This window comes from Orbicella franksi, chromosome 9 (genome assembly GCF_964199315.1).
Source record: "Orbicella franksi chromosome 9, jaOrbFran1.1, whole genome shotgun sequence".
Taxonomy (NCBI): domain Eukaryota; kingdom Metazoa; phylum Cnidaria; class Anthozoa; order Scleractinia; family Merulinidae; genus Orbicella; species Orbicella franksi.
This window is the reverse complement of record NC_138153.1, coordinates 4144801-4160614: the sequence shown is the minus strand read 5'-3', so window position 1 is coordinate 4160614 and position 15814 is coordinate 4144801. Positions and strand designations below refer to the sequence as shown.

The window sequence follows — 15814 nt, the reverse complement described above, 5'->3', positions numbered from 1 at the left end:
GGTTTTGGTTTTACAACACTCAATTGAAAACCGCTCCGTGTTGTGTCATCAATTAGCATGTATGCTAAAGTATTTTGACGCTTGAAAAAGGCAATTTCATTTCATAGGTGGAGTTACGGTATTGTCCTGTATGAGATTTTTACTCTCGGTGAGTAATTTCTTGTTTGCGGTTCTTAAAACATTTCTAGCACCCCTTCTCGAATAAGCCCCTCCCTCCCTCCCTCGCCCTCCGCACTAGAAAAGACTTAGCTTAACTGAATTAAAGCCGTTGGAATCAGTTTATGGTACAGTGGAACCCCGTCAATCCCGGGTCACCAAAGGGCCAGAAAAATGAGTTGGCCGCATTAACGCGGGGTGGCCGTAAGGCGGGGTTTAACCGTTATTGAGAAAGACAATCGAGCCCCGGATGCTTAGGCGAAGCTCACGACTAAGTTCCGTGGCCAGGAAACACAATATTCGACAGTTTGGAGCCGACAAGACTAAAACACCCGCATCAATTTCCTACTCGTAAAACCGCTAATGACAGCTTGCGTTCTCACGATAAAGCTAAGCACATTTTTATTGTATTTTTTTTTGTGTGTGTGTACTTTGAGCGGTTAAGGAGGTTCAAAAGCTAGACTTGATGCTGTACAAAGCAGAATTTAAATGTAGTTTATACAACTGTACTTTTCGGTTCTTGAACTAGACCCCTAGCATGAGCCTGTTGAGCTCATTTCTTCTGTATCTTCAGAGTCGACAATGCCTTAATAAGCGATTTGAAACGTTTCCAGGAGAAAATCCTTACGATGGAATGACCGGAGAAGAAGTTTTTACCTTTGTGGCAAGTGGTCACAGACTACCAAGAACTCCGGCCATGAGCTCAGACTTGTATGTATAATGAATTATCGCCGGTTCACCGAAAGTGTTTCTCACTTATCCCACCTTGTGATTGCTAAGAACTTCTCTGGCAGCGTCCACACTACGCCGGATCGGAGGAATTTGAAAACACAGCTTTATTTCCACGGTTAGGCCTACCGTCCACACTAATACATAACCAAAACAGGGCTTTTCGAAAATACTATTTAAACCGGAGGAATTTAAAAACACAGCTTTATTTCTACGGTTAGGCCTACCGTCCACACTAATACATAACCAAAACAGGGCTTTTCGAAAATACTATTTAAACCGGAGGAATTTGAAAATGCCGGCTTTTCGATCGTTTTCGTGTGAACGGAAACATTTTGAAAACGGAGCTTTTCGAAAACGATTGAGTTTTCGTGAAACACAAATCTAAAATTATCGGTGATGCTTTTTCAGAGTGAAACCACCGTTTTCCAATTCCTCTTGCGTAGTGTGAACGGGGCCTCTGAGGTCAATCCTCCTCGTTAAAGTGCTGTTGCTGGGGCTTTTCACTCTATTGGATTGGATCTGAAACTCATAAAAGTCTAGTTTCCTTCGCGCGCAGCGACTCTTCCGGGATGGGAATCTTGTTTGTCCATCGCATGTTACTGCAACATTTTCTCGGGGTTTCATCTTGGAAAAGATGTAGTAAGACAAAGTGTCTTTCTGCGTTATATTCAACAATATCGTGATTTGCTGTAATGTAGTGTTTTTTTTCCGGTAGGTATAATCTTATGAAACTGTGCTGGCATAAGAACCCATCAGAGCGACCGACATTTGGCTCAGCCGTGGATTGGATAGAAACTGTTACTTATGACTATTGACAGCAGGAAAAGATCTCCTAGCTTCCCATTGTTAGACTGGTCTTCAACGGAAGCGTGTGGAATTGATTATCATTTGTAAAAATATATTTTATAACAATATCGAGGCTGAAATTCGCTTAATTTTAAAGGTATTTTAAGAACAAAGCCGAGGCCAACATTTTGAAAAGAATATAATTTTGTGTGTTGAAAACTTGTAAATACAATTAAAACTATATAAAATTATTCCTTCTTTAAACGGGAAAACTAGCTAAAAAGCAACAAAAACAGCAATAGCCATTTCATATATAGTTTTCAAAAATTGTAACGGTCTTTATTCCACTTTTGAAAATGTATGTTGCGTAGCATACGAAACGTCAAGTTATTAAAATGCGTAAGTTTAATATGTTTATCACCGCTATTTGTGTTTTATTCCTCGTTAAACTACGATGGCCCAAGAACAAGAGCCATTTGTTTGATGCTAGTAACATTTAATTTCTACAAGAAGTCACGTGCGTCATATCGGGTTTAAATGCCTGCAGACTGGCTCCAAAATTACTTTAACACCATGCAGACACGAAGTATATTCAAAAACAAAAATGTCATACGTTATTATCTAAGAATGTTCACGAGATTATTTTCAGCCTAAAATCGGCAGAGAAATAAGAGCATTCAACCTCGTCCGGAAAAACAGTGTTCTTATGAAAAAAGTGTGTATTATAAAGAAGCAATCTGATCACCTCCCTACGCGTTAAAATTCAGGCTAGTCATGCCATTACGATGGACCGTTTGTTAAAAGTTTAGCCGATTTGCCAGATAATTAGAGAACTGTTTTCTGCTAAGTAGAAAACTTTTCCGGTAGGTCTGGTAAATACTGGTGTCGTTTTCTTTAAAGGTTATCCGCTAGTCTCCCCGTCTGTTTGCTCCGACTATGAAACTGAAAATCAAAATCATTACGACAGTCTTAAGCCCCCAGTAGGGGCCTTAAAGGACCCCAGTCAGCCGCACCTTTGTTTTTGTTTAAATGCGAGCGTTTGGCTATTGTTTTTTAATCGAAGCATGTCGAAACGAAGGAAATCACTATAAAACTACTAAAGGTAAAAACATTAAACATACTTTCAGGAACACAACTTGCAGTAAAGTAATAAGAGTTCGCTTCACCGTGCAATGTCAATAAGTTCGATAGCATCGAAAGTAGTGGAGGCTGACTATTAAGGTACTGAGTTCAATAACACCTATAAACTAGTGGCAAGAGCATACGCCCAAGCCACAACAATAAACTTTTAACAATGACATTGGCTTTGTAATGTATTTTACAATTAAGGGACGGACCATGGCATTTTTTTTTTTTTTTTTTTTTTTTTTTTTGAGGGCGGGGAGTTCGGCAATTTTCAGCTGTGACATGCAAGGATTTTTTCAAAACAGTAAAACGCGGGCTAGACATATATTGCAAAGCACTTGCTCGATTTTTTTTCCATTGCTCCCCATACACGATTATTTCTTTCAGCAGTTTTTGTTGTCTCTGAGGATTTTTTTTTTTTTTTGAAAATTGAAAAAATATTGTTGTTACGTGCTGGAATAACAAAGAGATGTCCGCAAACAAGGCATAAGTGAAAAGAACTCCTGAGTACGATATAAGGTACGCAAGAAAAGGGTGACAACGAGCAGTTACCCTTTTGAACTATTATTTATTAGTTTTACACTGTTACATTTACTTAGGTTAAAGATGAAGTTAAGCAGTTCGTAAAGCAGACGTACTGTCCTTCATGGCCATACAGATATTCATCTTGATTAACTTTGAACTCCAACTTCCACCGAATGTAAACAATAATGCTTGGCTTTCTTGATTCACTGCATTCTTTCCACCCACTGGATTCTTCTGTTTACACAAACTCTTACAGAGGACTTCATGATAAACTGTAAATTCTATGTCTTTTTCCCTTTTCGGCTACCATCTCTTGCTTCTCTTTCTTCTCCTCGGATATAGCAAGGGCAGAATTATCGAAGTCATAGCTTCACCATAGTTATCGCAGTTGATTTTAGCTTCCTCACAGTATCGTATCCATAGCATAAAGTTGAATCACAAGCGGCCACGAGGGTAAGCTCTCGGGCAAATAAGGAGAGAGTGTATCTTGTATTACTTACAAGCCTGCTTTTATTCTTTCTTTTACTCTAAGCATCTAGAATGTTCTGTTGTTATTTATAGTTTGTTACAAGATGTACTATTTGTGGAAACTGCTGAGTCACATAAAAGAAAGTTCTGGAATATTACAGATTGTAAGATAATTCTAGAAAAGTCTGGGATTGCGTGACAGAGACACTAAAAGTAATTCTGATCCTCATAACATTGTAAAGAATTTCTCGAAGCAGACGGTACCTTTCTCGGTAACGGCAAAAATCATATGCAAATTTACAAACCGTCGTTAAGATCTGTCGAACATTTAACTCAAAGCTGTCACAATCAGCGATTTAACCAATCGGATCATGATATCACTTCTGGTATCATGGAAAGGCGGTATTAAGAGAATGTCCAAGGTCTCCCCCGTTACGCCCCGCTCGCTTCCTCTCGTCGCATTTTTTCTCGCCCTCGCCGGGGAGCCTGTTCTCAGGCTATATACCATGGAAATTAGGAACAACGAGTACCCTCATCGTTTCTATGTAAGGGGGGTGCATCCCCGGACACCCCTGAGATGCTCCTGCGATAAAAGTGAATTGAGGATTCCTTTTTCAGCGCACTGCCCATGTACATTGCTATAAAAATAAACTCACTCCATATCCAACAAGTGCGAATGAATAATTGTTTTAGTTATTCATTGTCGCGAACATTAACCTAGCCCTCCTACAGATGATGCAGACTATTCAGCTCCACCTAAACAAAGCGATTGCGTCAAAGGACGGCAAATCGTCGGAGCGTTGTTCTCTGTGGAAGTTAAGTGGAACACGCGAAGAAAGCAAGCGAGAGAAAATAACTTAATAATAGATTTCGCTCAGTATCAAGAAAGTTACGACAAACCAAAAACGACTATCTGACAAGAGGCCGGTGCGGAGATGCTCGTCGGAAATTTTGAAGAGAACCCCTAAAAGAGGTACCAAGATCCTGTTTTGTGGGCGTGGCTTGAAATCCCCCCCCCCTCCCCCCCGCTAAGTGGTACTCATTCTGAACTAACACACTATCTCCTGTCATATTTTTTCGGCTCAACACCCTAAAAGGTACCGCAAAAGCTTCCACTGTGGAAATGTTGAGGGCTGAACACCCTAAGAGGTACCAAAATCCTTTTTAACCTCTAATAGGTCCGACGAGCACCCCCGTTCTTTTTATTTGGAACTCCCCCCTGGTGCGGAGCATCAGCCTAACATCATATTCCTGTAAGGAGTCAAATTGATCAAGAATTTTAAAAGCTTGACAAGACATCGAACTCATAACCGATAACTTCGCTGAACGAAGGACAAATACGGTGACAAAATTTCCGCTTCGTTTGTGATGTTTATAGTGCTGGTTTGCAAGGTCTGCCCCGCTGAAATCCAGTTGTATACAAAAAATAACAAGCTTAGTGGGTCGTGATAGTAATTTTTTGGCGTAAATCAGTTTCCAGTCACTTTGGGGAGGTTTTTGGGCTTAGAACAGAGTTTGGTTTGCTTTTGATGCTTTTTTTGTAGTCACTTTGTAGAGGAAAATGTTTGTTATATTCAATGCATGATTTAATGTTTTTTGTAAATCTTTTCAGTGTAAAATTATAGGTAACAAAGATCAATGAATCGCCCGTCCATTCTCGATCTTCAGTTATCCGCTTCAAGCCGGGAGTCGTGAGACAATCAGAAAACTAGCCATGCTCTGCTGAATTTGTAGTTTCAATTGATAATTATTTTACCTGTATTATGCTATGTGTCAATTTGTAGAGGGTCTTTGCTTTAACAAAGTGATTTACTTCAACAAAGTTATTGAATGTTTGATCTTGTCTATATATATCTCTGAGCGATTTGCAAAAACATGGCCGCTAGGCGCTAGGCAGGGATTAAGTCCAGGCCTTAAGCCAGCGGCAGCTCTAAACTTAGTGGGAGGAGGGAGCGGGGAGGGGGCGGAGCTCCATCAAGGCCCGGCTGGGGACATGGTTCAGGCACTGGCCTATCTGCTGGTGGTTTGCTGGCGGCCAGCTGTCAATAGCAGGGAGGAGGGTAGGGTGTCTTTTACTGACAGCTTCACTTATCTAGACTTTAACTTGCCAAATGACCTTGATATTGACCGTGTTTTGGGCATTTTGCTCGGTTGTTGAACCTTGTTTGAGGCTTCTGTGTTGACATGGCACCTTGCTGGATAGGCCCATGCCACTTACATGCATGATGGGCCAATCTCCTGGCCAGGGGGGGGTGATCAGAAGACCACCGACCGCTGGAATTGTTTTTGAGCTGTCTGCGGGCATGTTTTAGCAAATACGGTCAGATATGTGCTACCATATAAAGCAAATGTCACATTGTGATGATACAACAAAACCAGTGAAACTTTTTATTAAAACTGCATGATATATTTTAAAATAGTTTCTATTTTACGAAATCTTTAATTTCACTTACAATAAAACAATGAATTTTCTCAGTAACAATAATATGCAGGCTTTAAATGCATAGTCTATAGAAAAGAGCAACACTTAAAGTATAAATAGACCCCGTTCAACTATGCAAGCTTTAAAAGCATAGTCTATAGAAAAGAACAATGCTTGAAGTATAAATAGACCCCCGTTCAACCGCCATAATATACATAATCGTTAGGTACCTTTTAATGAGTGCTTGTTTCACAATTCAATTAAGAAAACTTAACTGCAGTTACTACAACTGGTATTCCCATCTGACTGAATATGTTATCTCTAGATTTGACACATGTAAAACTGGCCATCGACAGTCCCAATTGCTTAGCAATTGTTTTCCATGTTTTCTTTAAAATGTCTGGGTTTTCAAAACAAATTACAAAATGAAATGACAGACAAAGTGTCGGTTAAGTCTAAGAACATGTTGAAAAACTATATGAAATCTAGCTTGGTTGAGAATCCTCATCGGCTCAAGTTTCCGAAAATCACAAATTATGAAAACTAGCAGCCTACCGAACACTGTCTTATAAAGAACTTGAAATTGACACATCTTGCACATTGATAGACAAACATTTTTTTCTTTACCTGCAGGATTCAGCAGGAAAACGTATTTGTTTTACAGAAGTTGAGTCGTGTGGCAACTGACTGCAGGCTAGACCTCATTGATAACATTAGAGCAATAAGCCACCTCAAAACGCTTATAAATACAGCTGCAAGGACAAGATACAAGAGAAGACTTCTATCTGTTTTTCTCTTCCCATCTATAAAAAGATTGAAATACGGATTAAAACTCAATTGCACTTATATATTATATGACTGTCTTAAGGTATAGTAAAGCTTTTTCTCAGTAGTGTTTCGTCAATTATGTAAACTACAGAAGCTGATAAGGGTCAATCCCAAAATATTTACGAAATCCGAAAACATATTTTTAAAATCTGAAAAAATATTTCAAATCGTAATGTTTTTTTTTGGAAATCATCGTTGAAGAGTTCATCAAATCTCAAAATCTATCACAAATCTTAACTTGATAAAATTATTGAATCCACAAATAATATTTTGCAAATCCCAAACAAGTTTGCAAATCTTATAATTGTCGCTAAATCCAGAAAAATATTTTGCAAATCCGAAAAAGTATTTTGCCACGTGTTAATTGCGCCAGCAGTCTGCCAGCATCAGCGGTTTTTCTGCCATTTTGCCGCATCAAGTTATTGTCAAGTATTAAACAATTACTGGATGAGGTTTTTGTGATGTCCAGAATAATCAAGGTCGAGGTAGGGGTTATCAGCCAAAGCTGAATGCTGAGGCTGATAACCCTTACCGAGACCTTGATTATTTTGGATATCACAAGAACTGAGTCTAATAATTGTTTCATTATACATTGAACGAAAAAAAATGGAAGTCATGTTTTTGCTTCTTTACTGATGACAAGCAACACAAAGCGCGCGAACCTGACATGATTACCCTTAGAAATCATGCACTGCGGTCATACATGACATGATTACCCGTGACCTTGAGTGTCCTTGACATGATTATTGTATAATCTGCTGTTATGACGTCACAGGCGCTGATTTCAAAAATTCACTGTAGGCTTTCGGCCAATCAGAAAAGAGATAGTGAGTTCAATGTATAATAAAGAGGCTGATTGTACCGTGGAATATTTCTTCCCGTCCCTTAGACAAAACCGAGACTCATGTGTACTGTCCTATGGACTAAAACACTCAGTGACGCCTAAACGGATAACGACCGAGTCTATTGTATCCAGTGTTGAGGTGGTTCTGTCTCGTCGACGAGACTTATCAGAATCTGCCAAGGATAACATCAGAAGCAGAATTGCTTCCACTTAGTCCAGTCAATCCGCTCAGATTGTCGAAATGTCAGTCACCAACAACAGTTCTTTTCAGAACTACCCTCACATTATACGAACTACGTATACATTAAGTCATGAAAATGCGACTTTTAACTGGTGCGTTATAAAAATATCTTAAATCTAAGTGTCAAAGATCATTTGAAACAAATGGAATGTCTATGCTAATTTACGAGAGCAGGATAGAAAACGGTGGGAGTTGGGAGATAAAGTTATGGGAAGCAGGAGAGCAGGCTACGGACCCCCCTGTCCCTCCACTGGATGACATAACCTCAGCAGATTAGTACACGGTAGTGCACAATTAGAGTACAAAGCCATTTTAAAAGGTTTATAATTACAGCTAGGAGTAGGGCATTAAAGCCAAAACGTGTACCTTCTGTTTCTCTCTTGCCATCTATAAAATGATGAAATTACAGAATTAAAGATTTATATGCACTACACTGTATAATTATGTATATGTGCCTACTTTTGTCTGTGCGCACACGTTCTTCGTGATTCCCACAAGGCATGGTTTACATGCCACATGCATGCTTAAGGTATAGGGTTGAAGTACAGACTGTAGTGCAACACCTCCCACCCAATCACCAACAACCCACCCAAAAAACAAGGTTGTCACATTATAAAAGGCCCTTAAATTAGAAGATAACTGAGTGACTGAATTTTTTATTGGCATGGTCATGAGGGAGGAGGGGTGGGGGTGGAGGGGTTGATTTGAGATGTTACGATTAATATTTGCGTCAAATCGTATTCTCAAACTGATCGTCCTGGAACTTCGGAGTAGAGCGCACTAACCACAACAACTCATAATAAAGTCATAATAAAGTTGTTGTTGTTGTGCGCACAAGGCACTTTCAACAACTGATTGGGTCAAATTAAACACAGAAGAGGTTTGGCTGTCTCTAATTAAAGTAAAATAACGCTGTGACCTTGTCCCTACAACTCTTTCTTAGCTAGAAGACATCTACTAGTTACTTTGAGCATTTATGAGCTTACCATCATGAAGTACAGGCTTAATTGATGGTGGTGGTAGTGTCAAAGTAGAACTAAGTGGCAGGTCTGTAACTGTAGTGCCAGCTGAAATTGATAAGGTAATGAACGAACATTACTGAATTAAAGGGATAGCAAACAGATTAGTTGACTATTCATGTTGATGGGCTTAGATTTTTACACAAATTAATAATTAAATTGTTTTTAAATAAAGTCAAGGTCTGGGATTTTCAAACAAGGGTCCTGGTGGCCTGCAAACACAGACATATTTCCAGCTGTCGCTTGTCTCTCAGCAGAGACAAGCAACAGCCAGAAATACATCTGTGCATGCAGGCTTAAAGGTCCTGGCATCTCAGCAAGTTTTTCAATTTACTATAATCTCTCCGCCCCACCTCATTTACTATTAAAACAAATACAACTATCTTTCTGCAAGTAAATTTGTATCAGCTACTTGGATGAATGAACAAACCGAAATGAATGAACAAACTTTATTCACCACAGAATTCAACTGTTAAACGGCAGTGATTTACATTGAAGCTGTGTTACAATAAATGAATGTAAAATACAGCTGATCAAAACATTCTAATTATGTAAGTCATAATTAATTTTATGCATGACTGCCATCCATAAAGGATGGTATTAGAGATTATAACACACAGCTGTTAGGAAATAATAATCATTAACAGTTTAACTGAATGATTGAAACATGAGAAGTTATTACCTGTTGTAGCTGGTTTCTGCGTAAGTAAAATCTTGTTTGACTCAGCCTCTGTCAAGGTAATAAGGCAAAATATGTACAGAGTAATTATAGTATTGAATCTTCTGGAATGTGTGGGTCCAAGAAATGAAATAACAAATGAATGCAAACTACAGCTGATCAAAAAATTCTAATTATGTATTAAGTTATAATTATTATACACTGTAGCCACGAGAGTTAAATTTTTCCGTTTTTGGTCGCCTTTTCTATTTTGTTTTGTCTTTGCTGTTAAAGGTTAATTTTTTGCGTACCTTTTTTGTGCAGTTTTAAATGCAAATTAGTTTTTTCTCGTCGTGTTATGTAATTGTCTATTGTTTATTATGTTACAACCTCGTTAAGTTTATTCTTTTAGTTCAAAATTCCGTTTAAAAACATTGTAGTTTTTTAGTTGTATTCAGTCGTTGTCAGTTCTGGAGTGCCGTAGAGATCTTGTAAGTAATCTAGTTTTTTCCTTTATATTTTTTGCTGTTTTCTGTATTGTTGTATTTTCAGTTCGTATTTATTAATTTCTGTATTTGTTATTTTGGTTTTAAGTGAATCGTTAGAATTAAAGACGAATTCGAAACGTACAGGAGTGTTATTTTCATACACTGTATGCATGACTGCCATCCATAAAGGATGGTATTAGAGATTATAACACACAGCTGTTAGGAAATAATAATCATTAACAGTTTAACTGAATGATTAAAACATGAGAAGTTATTACTTGTTGTAGCTGGTTTCTGCGTAAGTAAAGTCTTGTTTGACTCAGCCTCTGTCAAGGTAATAAGGCAAAATATGTACTGAGTAATTATAGTATTGAATCTTCTGGAATGTGTGGGTCCAAGAAATGAAATAACAAATGAATGTAAACTACAGCTGATCAAAAAATTCTAATTATGTATTAAGTTATAATTATTATACACTGTATGCATGACTGCCATCCATAAAGGATGGTATTTTTTAAAAGGGATTATAACACACAGCTGTTAGGAAATAACAATAATTCTGTTAATCGTATCTATAAAAACATTCCCGATCATGATTGGTTCTCCATGCGCCTATTTGTTGAGTAAGTGGCACGCAATCATGCGGGTGTCCGATTACAGGTATCCAATTTGAACTTTTTGTAATTGGATACCTGTAATTCAGGCTACCCACATGATTTACACGTAAAACAAAAGTAAAAATTTAAATCTTATTTATGGTGGTCAGCATGCACTTAGATATACAAGCACTAAAGCTCAATAGCTTGTTTAATTACAGGCATGCCCATTCAAACAATAAGGAAACAAATATTTCAAATCAATGCAACATAGTTAAAAAACCCAACTGATATGGGATAAATACACTGTACATGAATTGAACATGCTAGTTAATTATTTGGATGATTTCTACTCTCCAGTAATGTATGTAGACTTATATTTGACTTACTTTTTATGTGATAGGCCTCATCGTGTCTAATATTTGACCCACTGTTGTCCCTACATCGTATTGTGAAGATAATTTCACTGAATGGTGGTTGACCAGTGGTTAGTGTGGAAACTTTCACACTGGCATGCCATACAAAATTATAGCCAGAAATATTCCGACCACAGTTCAAGCCCACATGTCCCAGGCTGAAGTTTCTTATAGTTTCGTTGTTCAATATTCCAGGACTATCTGTTGCATCTTTAGCCCAATATTTCGAGTTACGGCATGAACCTAACCGACGAGCCAAATTGGTCACCTTCGGCGAATAAATCAGAATTTCTTGACTGCAGTTCATGCGTGTTAAGTTAAATGAGTTAGTCACTGTTAATATTTTTCCACGAAGGAATTTTCTCCTTTTGGCCATTACGTCAGCTGAAAGTTTGAAAACAGTAAATACTAATTATTATTAATAGTTTGTTCCTTTAAGGATCTGACAGTTTGAGTTAAAAAAAAAACAAAAAACAAAACAGCAAGCTGATTAGCTACAATTTATTAGACTTGGAAAAAATATAATCCAGCATTATAAAACAAACATTTTACTGATTTTTAATTTTTTCAACAAAGTAAAATATGTATGTTTTATTAGATTTAAACATATATACCTAATAAATTCTCCTTACCCTTTGAGAAAGTGGCTATATATATACATGAAAGTGTATACATGCATGCATGGTGATTATCGACTTTGAATTCATTGTATTGATGTTAAAAGTTTTAAGTCTGATGTTTACACAAGTAACAATTAACTGTTCAGTATAATATATCAGGAACCTCTTAAACTTTCCAAGGTCTCACAGTGCAAGACCCAATAACATTGCTCCCGGATGTAGAAAAAAAAAAATAAGGGAGAGCTATATACATTTCAGTTGAAACTGCATTACAATTGGTACATCTTTGTTTCAATCTCATCCAGTAGAATTAACAGTAATTCAGTTGCCGAGATTTATCATGTGGAGTGCAAGGTGAAATGGCAATAACATAGATTATTTTGTAAACAAAACAGAGATAAGATTTTCATCAAAATTATCAATAAATTAATCAATTAACCAATTCAATAACCCAATCAAAGGATCAAAACTGAGCTGGATTAATACAACTATCTTTCCCAGATCCCACAAATTAACATGAGTGCAGTGAAGGTGTGCATTCTGACTGCAAGCTTAACCTTGCATTAAAGTAACCTGTCAGTACTATGATTATAATAACCTTTTGGTTTTTAAGGGAATAGACCTTTTCACAGTTTCTGACGCCATCTTGCTCGGGGGCAAATGTGGCATAAACTGCAGTAAATGTATGGGAGAAGTTAAAAGTTTGATGCGCAATAAGTTGAGAGTGATTGATGTTACAAGTATTTTATAAGTTACAAGGAAAATATATGCATGGGAGTCTAACTAATGTGCAAGCCTGTGAGCCGGAGCCGCGACCCTATTTTTGCAAGCCACTATGTTTTTTTTTTCTGTTTTTTTCTGGGTTTTTTTTTTTTTTTGAGTTTTTAATTTAACATTGACGACTTTTACACAGTAAATGCTACACTTGGCAGAAGAAACAGAAATTTTCAATTTTCTTTTGTGCATGAAATTCCACTCAAGAAGTTTTTCTGTCTGTATCAAAACGGATTTTGAAGGTCAGTTTATAGCTTCAGATATGAGTGAAATTTTGAGTTTCCCCCGCAAATTTCACAATCAAAAAATTATGTTGATTAAGTAAAATTGACTAAAATCCAAATATAAACAGGGAAAAGTTCAAGTGAGGCGAATTTTCAGTAATTATAAAGATGACATATCGCGAAGCACCGCCATGAAAGGTTCATAATTTATTTTTGTTTTGACTCTCAGGAAACCAGGCTCTTAACCAGGCTCTTAATTGTTTGTTTTTTAATAGTTCCCCTGTAAAATCAAAGGACTAGACGACTGTTTATTCCAAATTTTCAGTGACTTGTCAGACACTAGATTCTCTATTTTGCCCATACATTTACTGTAATTTTTGCCCTGCTTTAAATTTGCCCCCAAGTAAGCTAGATGGCGTGAAAAGATTGCAGTGAAAAGGTCTACTTGTTTGCAACACATACACAGATTAACAGGATGAAGTGACACTGAATAACTAGATAACTGGAAGCCACACCAGTATCACATTATAAGTCCTTTTTGCTATCTTGCATTAAACTTGAAATGTTAAAATAATGTTCAAATTTTATGATTTACGTGTAGTCAAGCCATTAAGGTGTACACTAGATCACAGGTGGCCCGCTGAAGCTCATGATGCGAGGAGTTATCATTTTTTTAACTTTTTTTTTTTACTTTTATGCGAATGTTCAGCAAAACATGACATATATGGCTGACATATACTGTTACACAATGACAGAGTTTGAAGAGACAAAACTTGACTCGCACCTTGCAGCGTATATGGAAGTGTTGTGTTAAAACGGTTTGAATTTATAAAGGTTTGTATGGGAATGCAACAGTTTTGCTTTAAAAGTCAATTATTCTTATATTTTGTGAATAAAATCTACTTACCCTGTTGCTGTGTTGTATTCTTTGTGGTTTGCCAGCTCCTCAAGTCGATCTAACTTGATTTTGGTGAGTTATCCTTGTGTGTGTTTCTACTAGGTACTAAAAGAAATTAAAAGACAAGGCCAGACACTAATTTCTCAGTGGAGTGCCTGCCACTCGAAGCGAATAAATCCACTGAAAATAACCCTGCCGACTCAAAACATCTCTTCTTTGAATTGAGTCAGCAGGGTTATCTTTAGTAGATTTATTCGCTTTGAGCAGCGGGCACTCCGGAAATCAGTGTCCGGCCTTGTCGTTCTTTTTAAGCAGTGGAATCCCACACAACAATAACTCACCAAAATCATGTTAGATCAGCCTGAGTAGCTGTGGGCAAGCAATGTTTAGTTCCAGTAAATATCCATACCTCCCCCACATACGGAAGGGATTTTTTCTAACACCTCCCCACACCTCTGGAAATTCTAGTTAAGCTTTATACATGTCTTTAAATTTTTTGGTCTCATAGAGTCCTTCACCCCCCAGGAAATTCCAATTCCTTCTGTGGGGCGAGTATGGATATTTTCTGGAACTGCACAATAAAGAATACTGTTAATACAACATAACAACAGGGTAAGTATATAGATTTTGCCCACAAAATATAAGAATAATTGACTTTTAAAGCAAAACCATTGCATTCCCATACAAACCATTGACCATTATTCTGCAAAGCGAGAGTCACGTTCCGCGTATTCAAACTTGGTCGCTATGTAATACTGTATATGTCGGTCGTATACATCACATTTCACTGAATGTTCCCATAAAAGTAAAAAAAAAAAAAGATAAAAAATATGATGACTCCTCGCATCGTGAGCTTGGGCTGCCTGTGACTGGATGAAATAACCTGTCATTCGAATAGAGTGTGTTCATTGTCACGAAACAAAATATAAAATCAAAAACCATTCAATGGATAAAGTCAAGAAATTGTGATATTAATGAGACGATAAATAAAGAAGACAGTTCTCCAAGTTTAGGGTGTGTGCATTGTCCCAAAGTTGAAACACTTGTTGAAATGTTCCGGGCAAAATTATAGAGCCTAGTATGGAGTTGCCATGTAGGTGGACCCTTAGTCCTCCAATATGGCGGCCGGAAAATGGTGTAAACATCTGGAACTTACTTTCGTTGGCTATCTAGTCGACTGATTATCTGAACCGAACCAGAAAACATTTACCAAGCACTTTTCCTTATACTTTATTTCCTAAAATGGCTAAAAATCACGAGATAAGTGTACATTTTTCGACAAACGCGATCTTAGCTTTATGTCACGCACCACCATAACTCCCGACGTACCACAAATCAAAACAAATCGAACGTTCGATTAATCAAACTCAATCACGCGATTGGGTTCGATTGATTTCGGTAATCGAACACAATTGAACTCTCGCAAAATTTTTGGAGCAATCGAACTAATCGAACTTATGGAAATTATGGAGCGAACTGACTTTTGGTTGGGGCGAAGTGATTGGGGGCGAAATGACTATGCGGCAAAGTGACCGGATGCCGCAGTAGCTACTCAAAAACACTTTTCTTACCTGTACAAATGGTTAGCACCATGGCAAGCCCGAAAGAAAGGGAGAGCTTCATCTTCGCGCGATGACTTGATCAATTCTCACCTTGCGAATACTGGGATCCACCCACGTGATCGTCCTGGAAAGTTGGGTAGCCTCGCCGCCTCGATCCCAGTCTCTCTCTTATGGACAGCTTGTGGACTTTCGACTTTCAACTTCCGTGAATAAGTGAATGTCTGGCGTCCAGTTTATTTCATCGAGCACGATCAGTAGCTTGACACCATGGTTTTGGCACTGGGAAAGTATTTCAAGAGAATAATAAAAGTGTCTATTAAAGGGAAGATAACGAGAACATGAACCTAGAAAACGTTTGTTTCTGACCTCGAGTCACTTTCGATCGCAAGTCTTGTTAGTCGTATTTCATTTACAGTATAAAATGCATGCACG

General features: G+C 37.7%; 3 protein-coding genes across 5 annotated transcripts in view; 1 reads left to right on the top strand and 2 right to left on the bottom strand.

Annotated features, from left to right (window-relative positions):
* Positions 1 to 15814, bottom strand: part of LOC145497233 (uncharacterized) — a 66657-nt gene that overhangs the window by 38975 nt on the left and 11868 nt on the right. The window lies entirely within an intron of this gene.
* Positions 236 to 15814, top strand: part of LOC145497236 (tyrosine-protein kinase Src42A-like) — a 20920-nt gene continuing 5341 nt past the window's right edge. The window contains exons 1-2 of one of the 2 annotated variants that reach the window (XM_081477057.1): positions 236 to 867; positions 1604 to 3147. In XM_081477057.1, the coding sequence (XP_081333183.1) occupies positions 695 to 867; positions 1604 to 1703 (273 nt within the window). In that variant the 5' untranslated portion in view covers positions 236 to 694 and the 3' untranslated portion in view covers positions 1704 to 3147. Of the gene's footprint in view, positions 868 to 1603; positions 3148 to 15814 lie in introns of those variants that run through there. The other variant, XM_081477058.1, reaches the window with a different exon arrangement.
* Positions 6155 to 15814, bottom strand: part of LOC145497232 (uncharacterized) — a 10030-nt gene continuing 370 nt past the window's right edge. The window contains exons 2-7 of one of the 2 annotated variants that reach the window (XM_081477049.1): positions 15392 to 15661; positions 11278 to 11688; positions 10571 to 10618; positions 9829 to 9876; positions 9114 to 9194; positions 6155 to 7017 (exon numbers count right to left, since the gene is read on the bottom strand). In XM_081477049.1, coding sequence (XP_081333175.1) covers positions 6851 to 7017; positions 9114 to 9194; positions 9829 to 9876; positions 10571 to 10618; positions 11278 to 11688; positions 15392 to 15443 — 807 coding nt within the window. In that variant the 5' untranslated portion in view covers positions 15444 to 15661 and the 3' untranslated portion in view covers positions 6155 to 6850. Of the gene's footprint in view, positions 7018 to 7523; positions 8515 to 9113; positions 9195 to 9828; positions 9877 to 10570; positions 10619 to 11277; positions 11689 to 15391; positions 15662 to 15814 lie in introns of those variants that run through there. The other variant, XM_081477050.1, reaches the window with a different exon arrangement.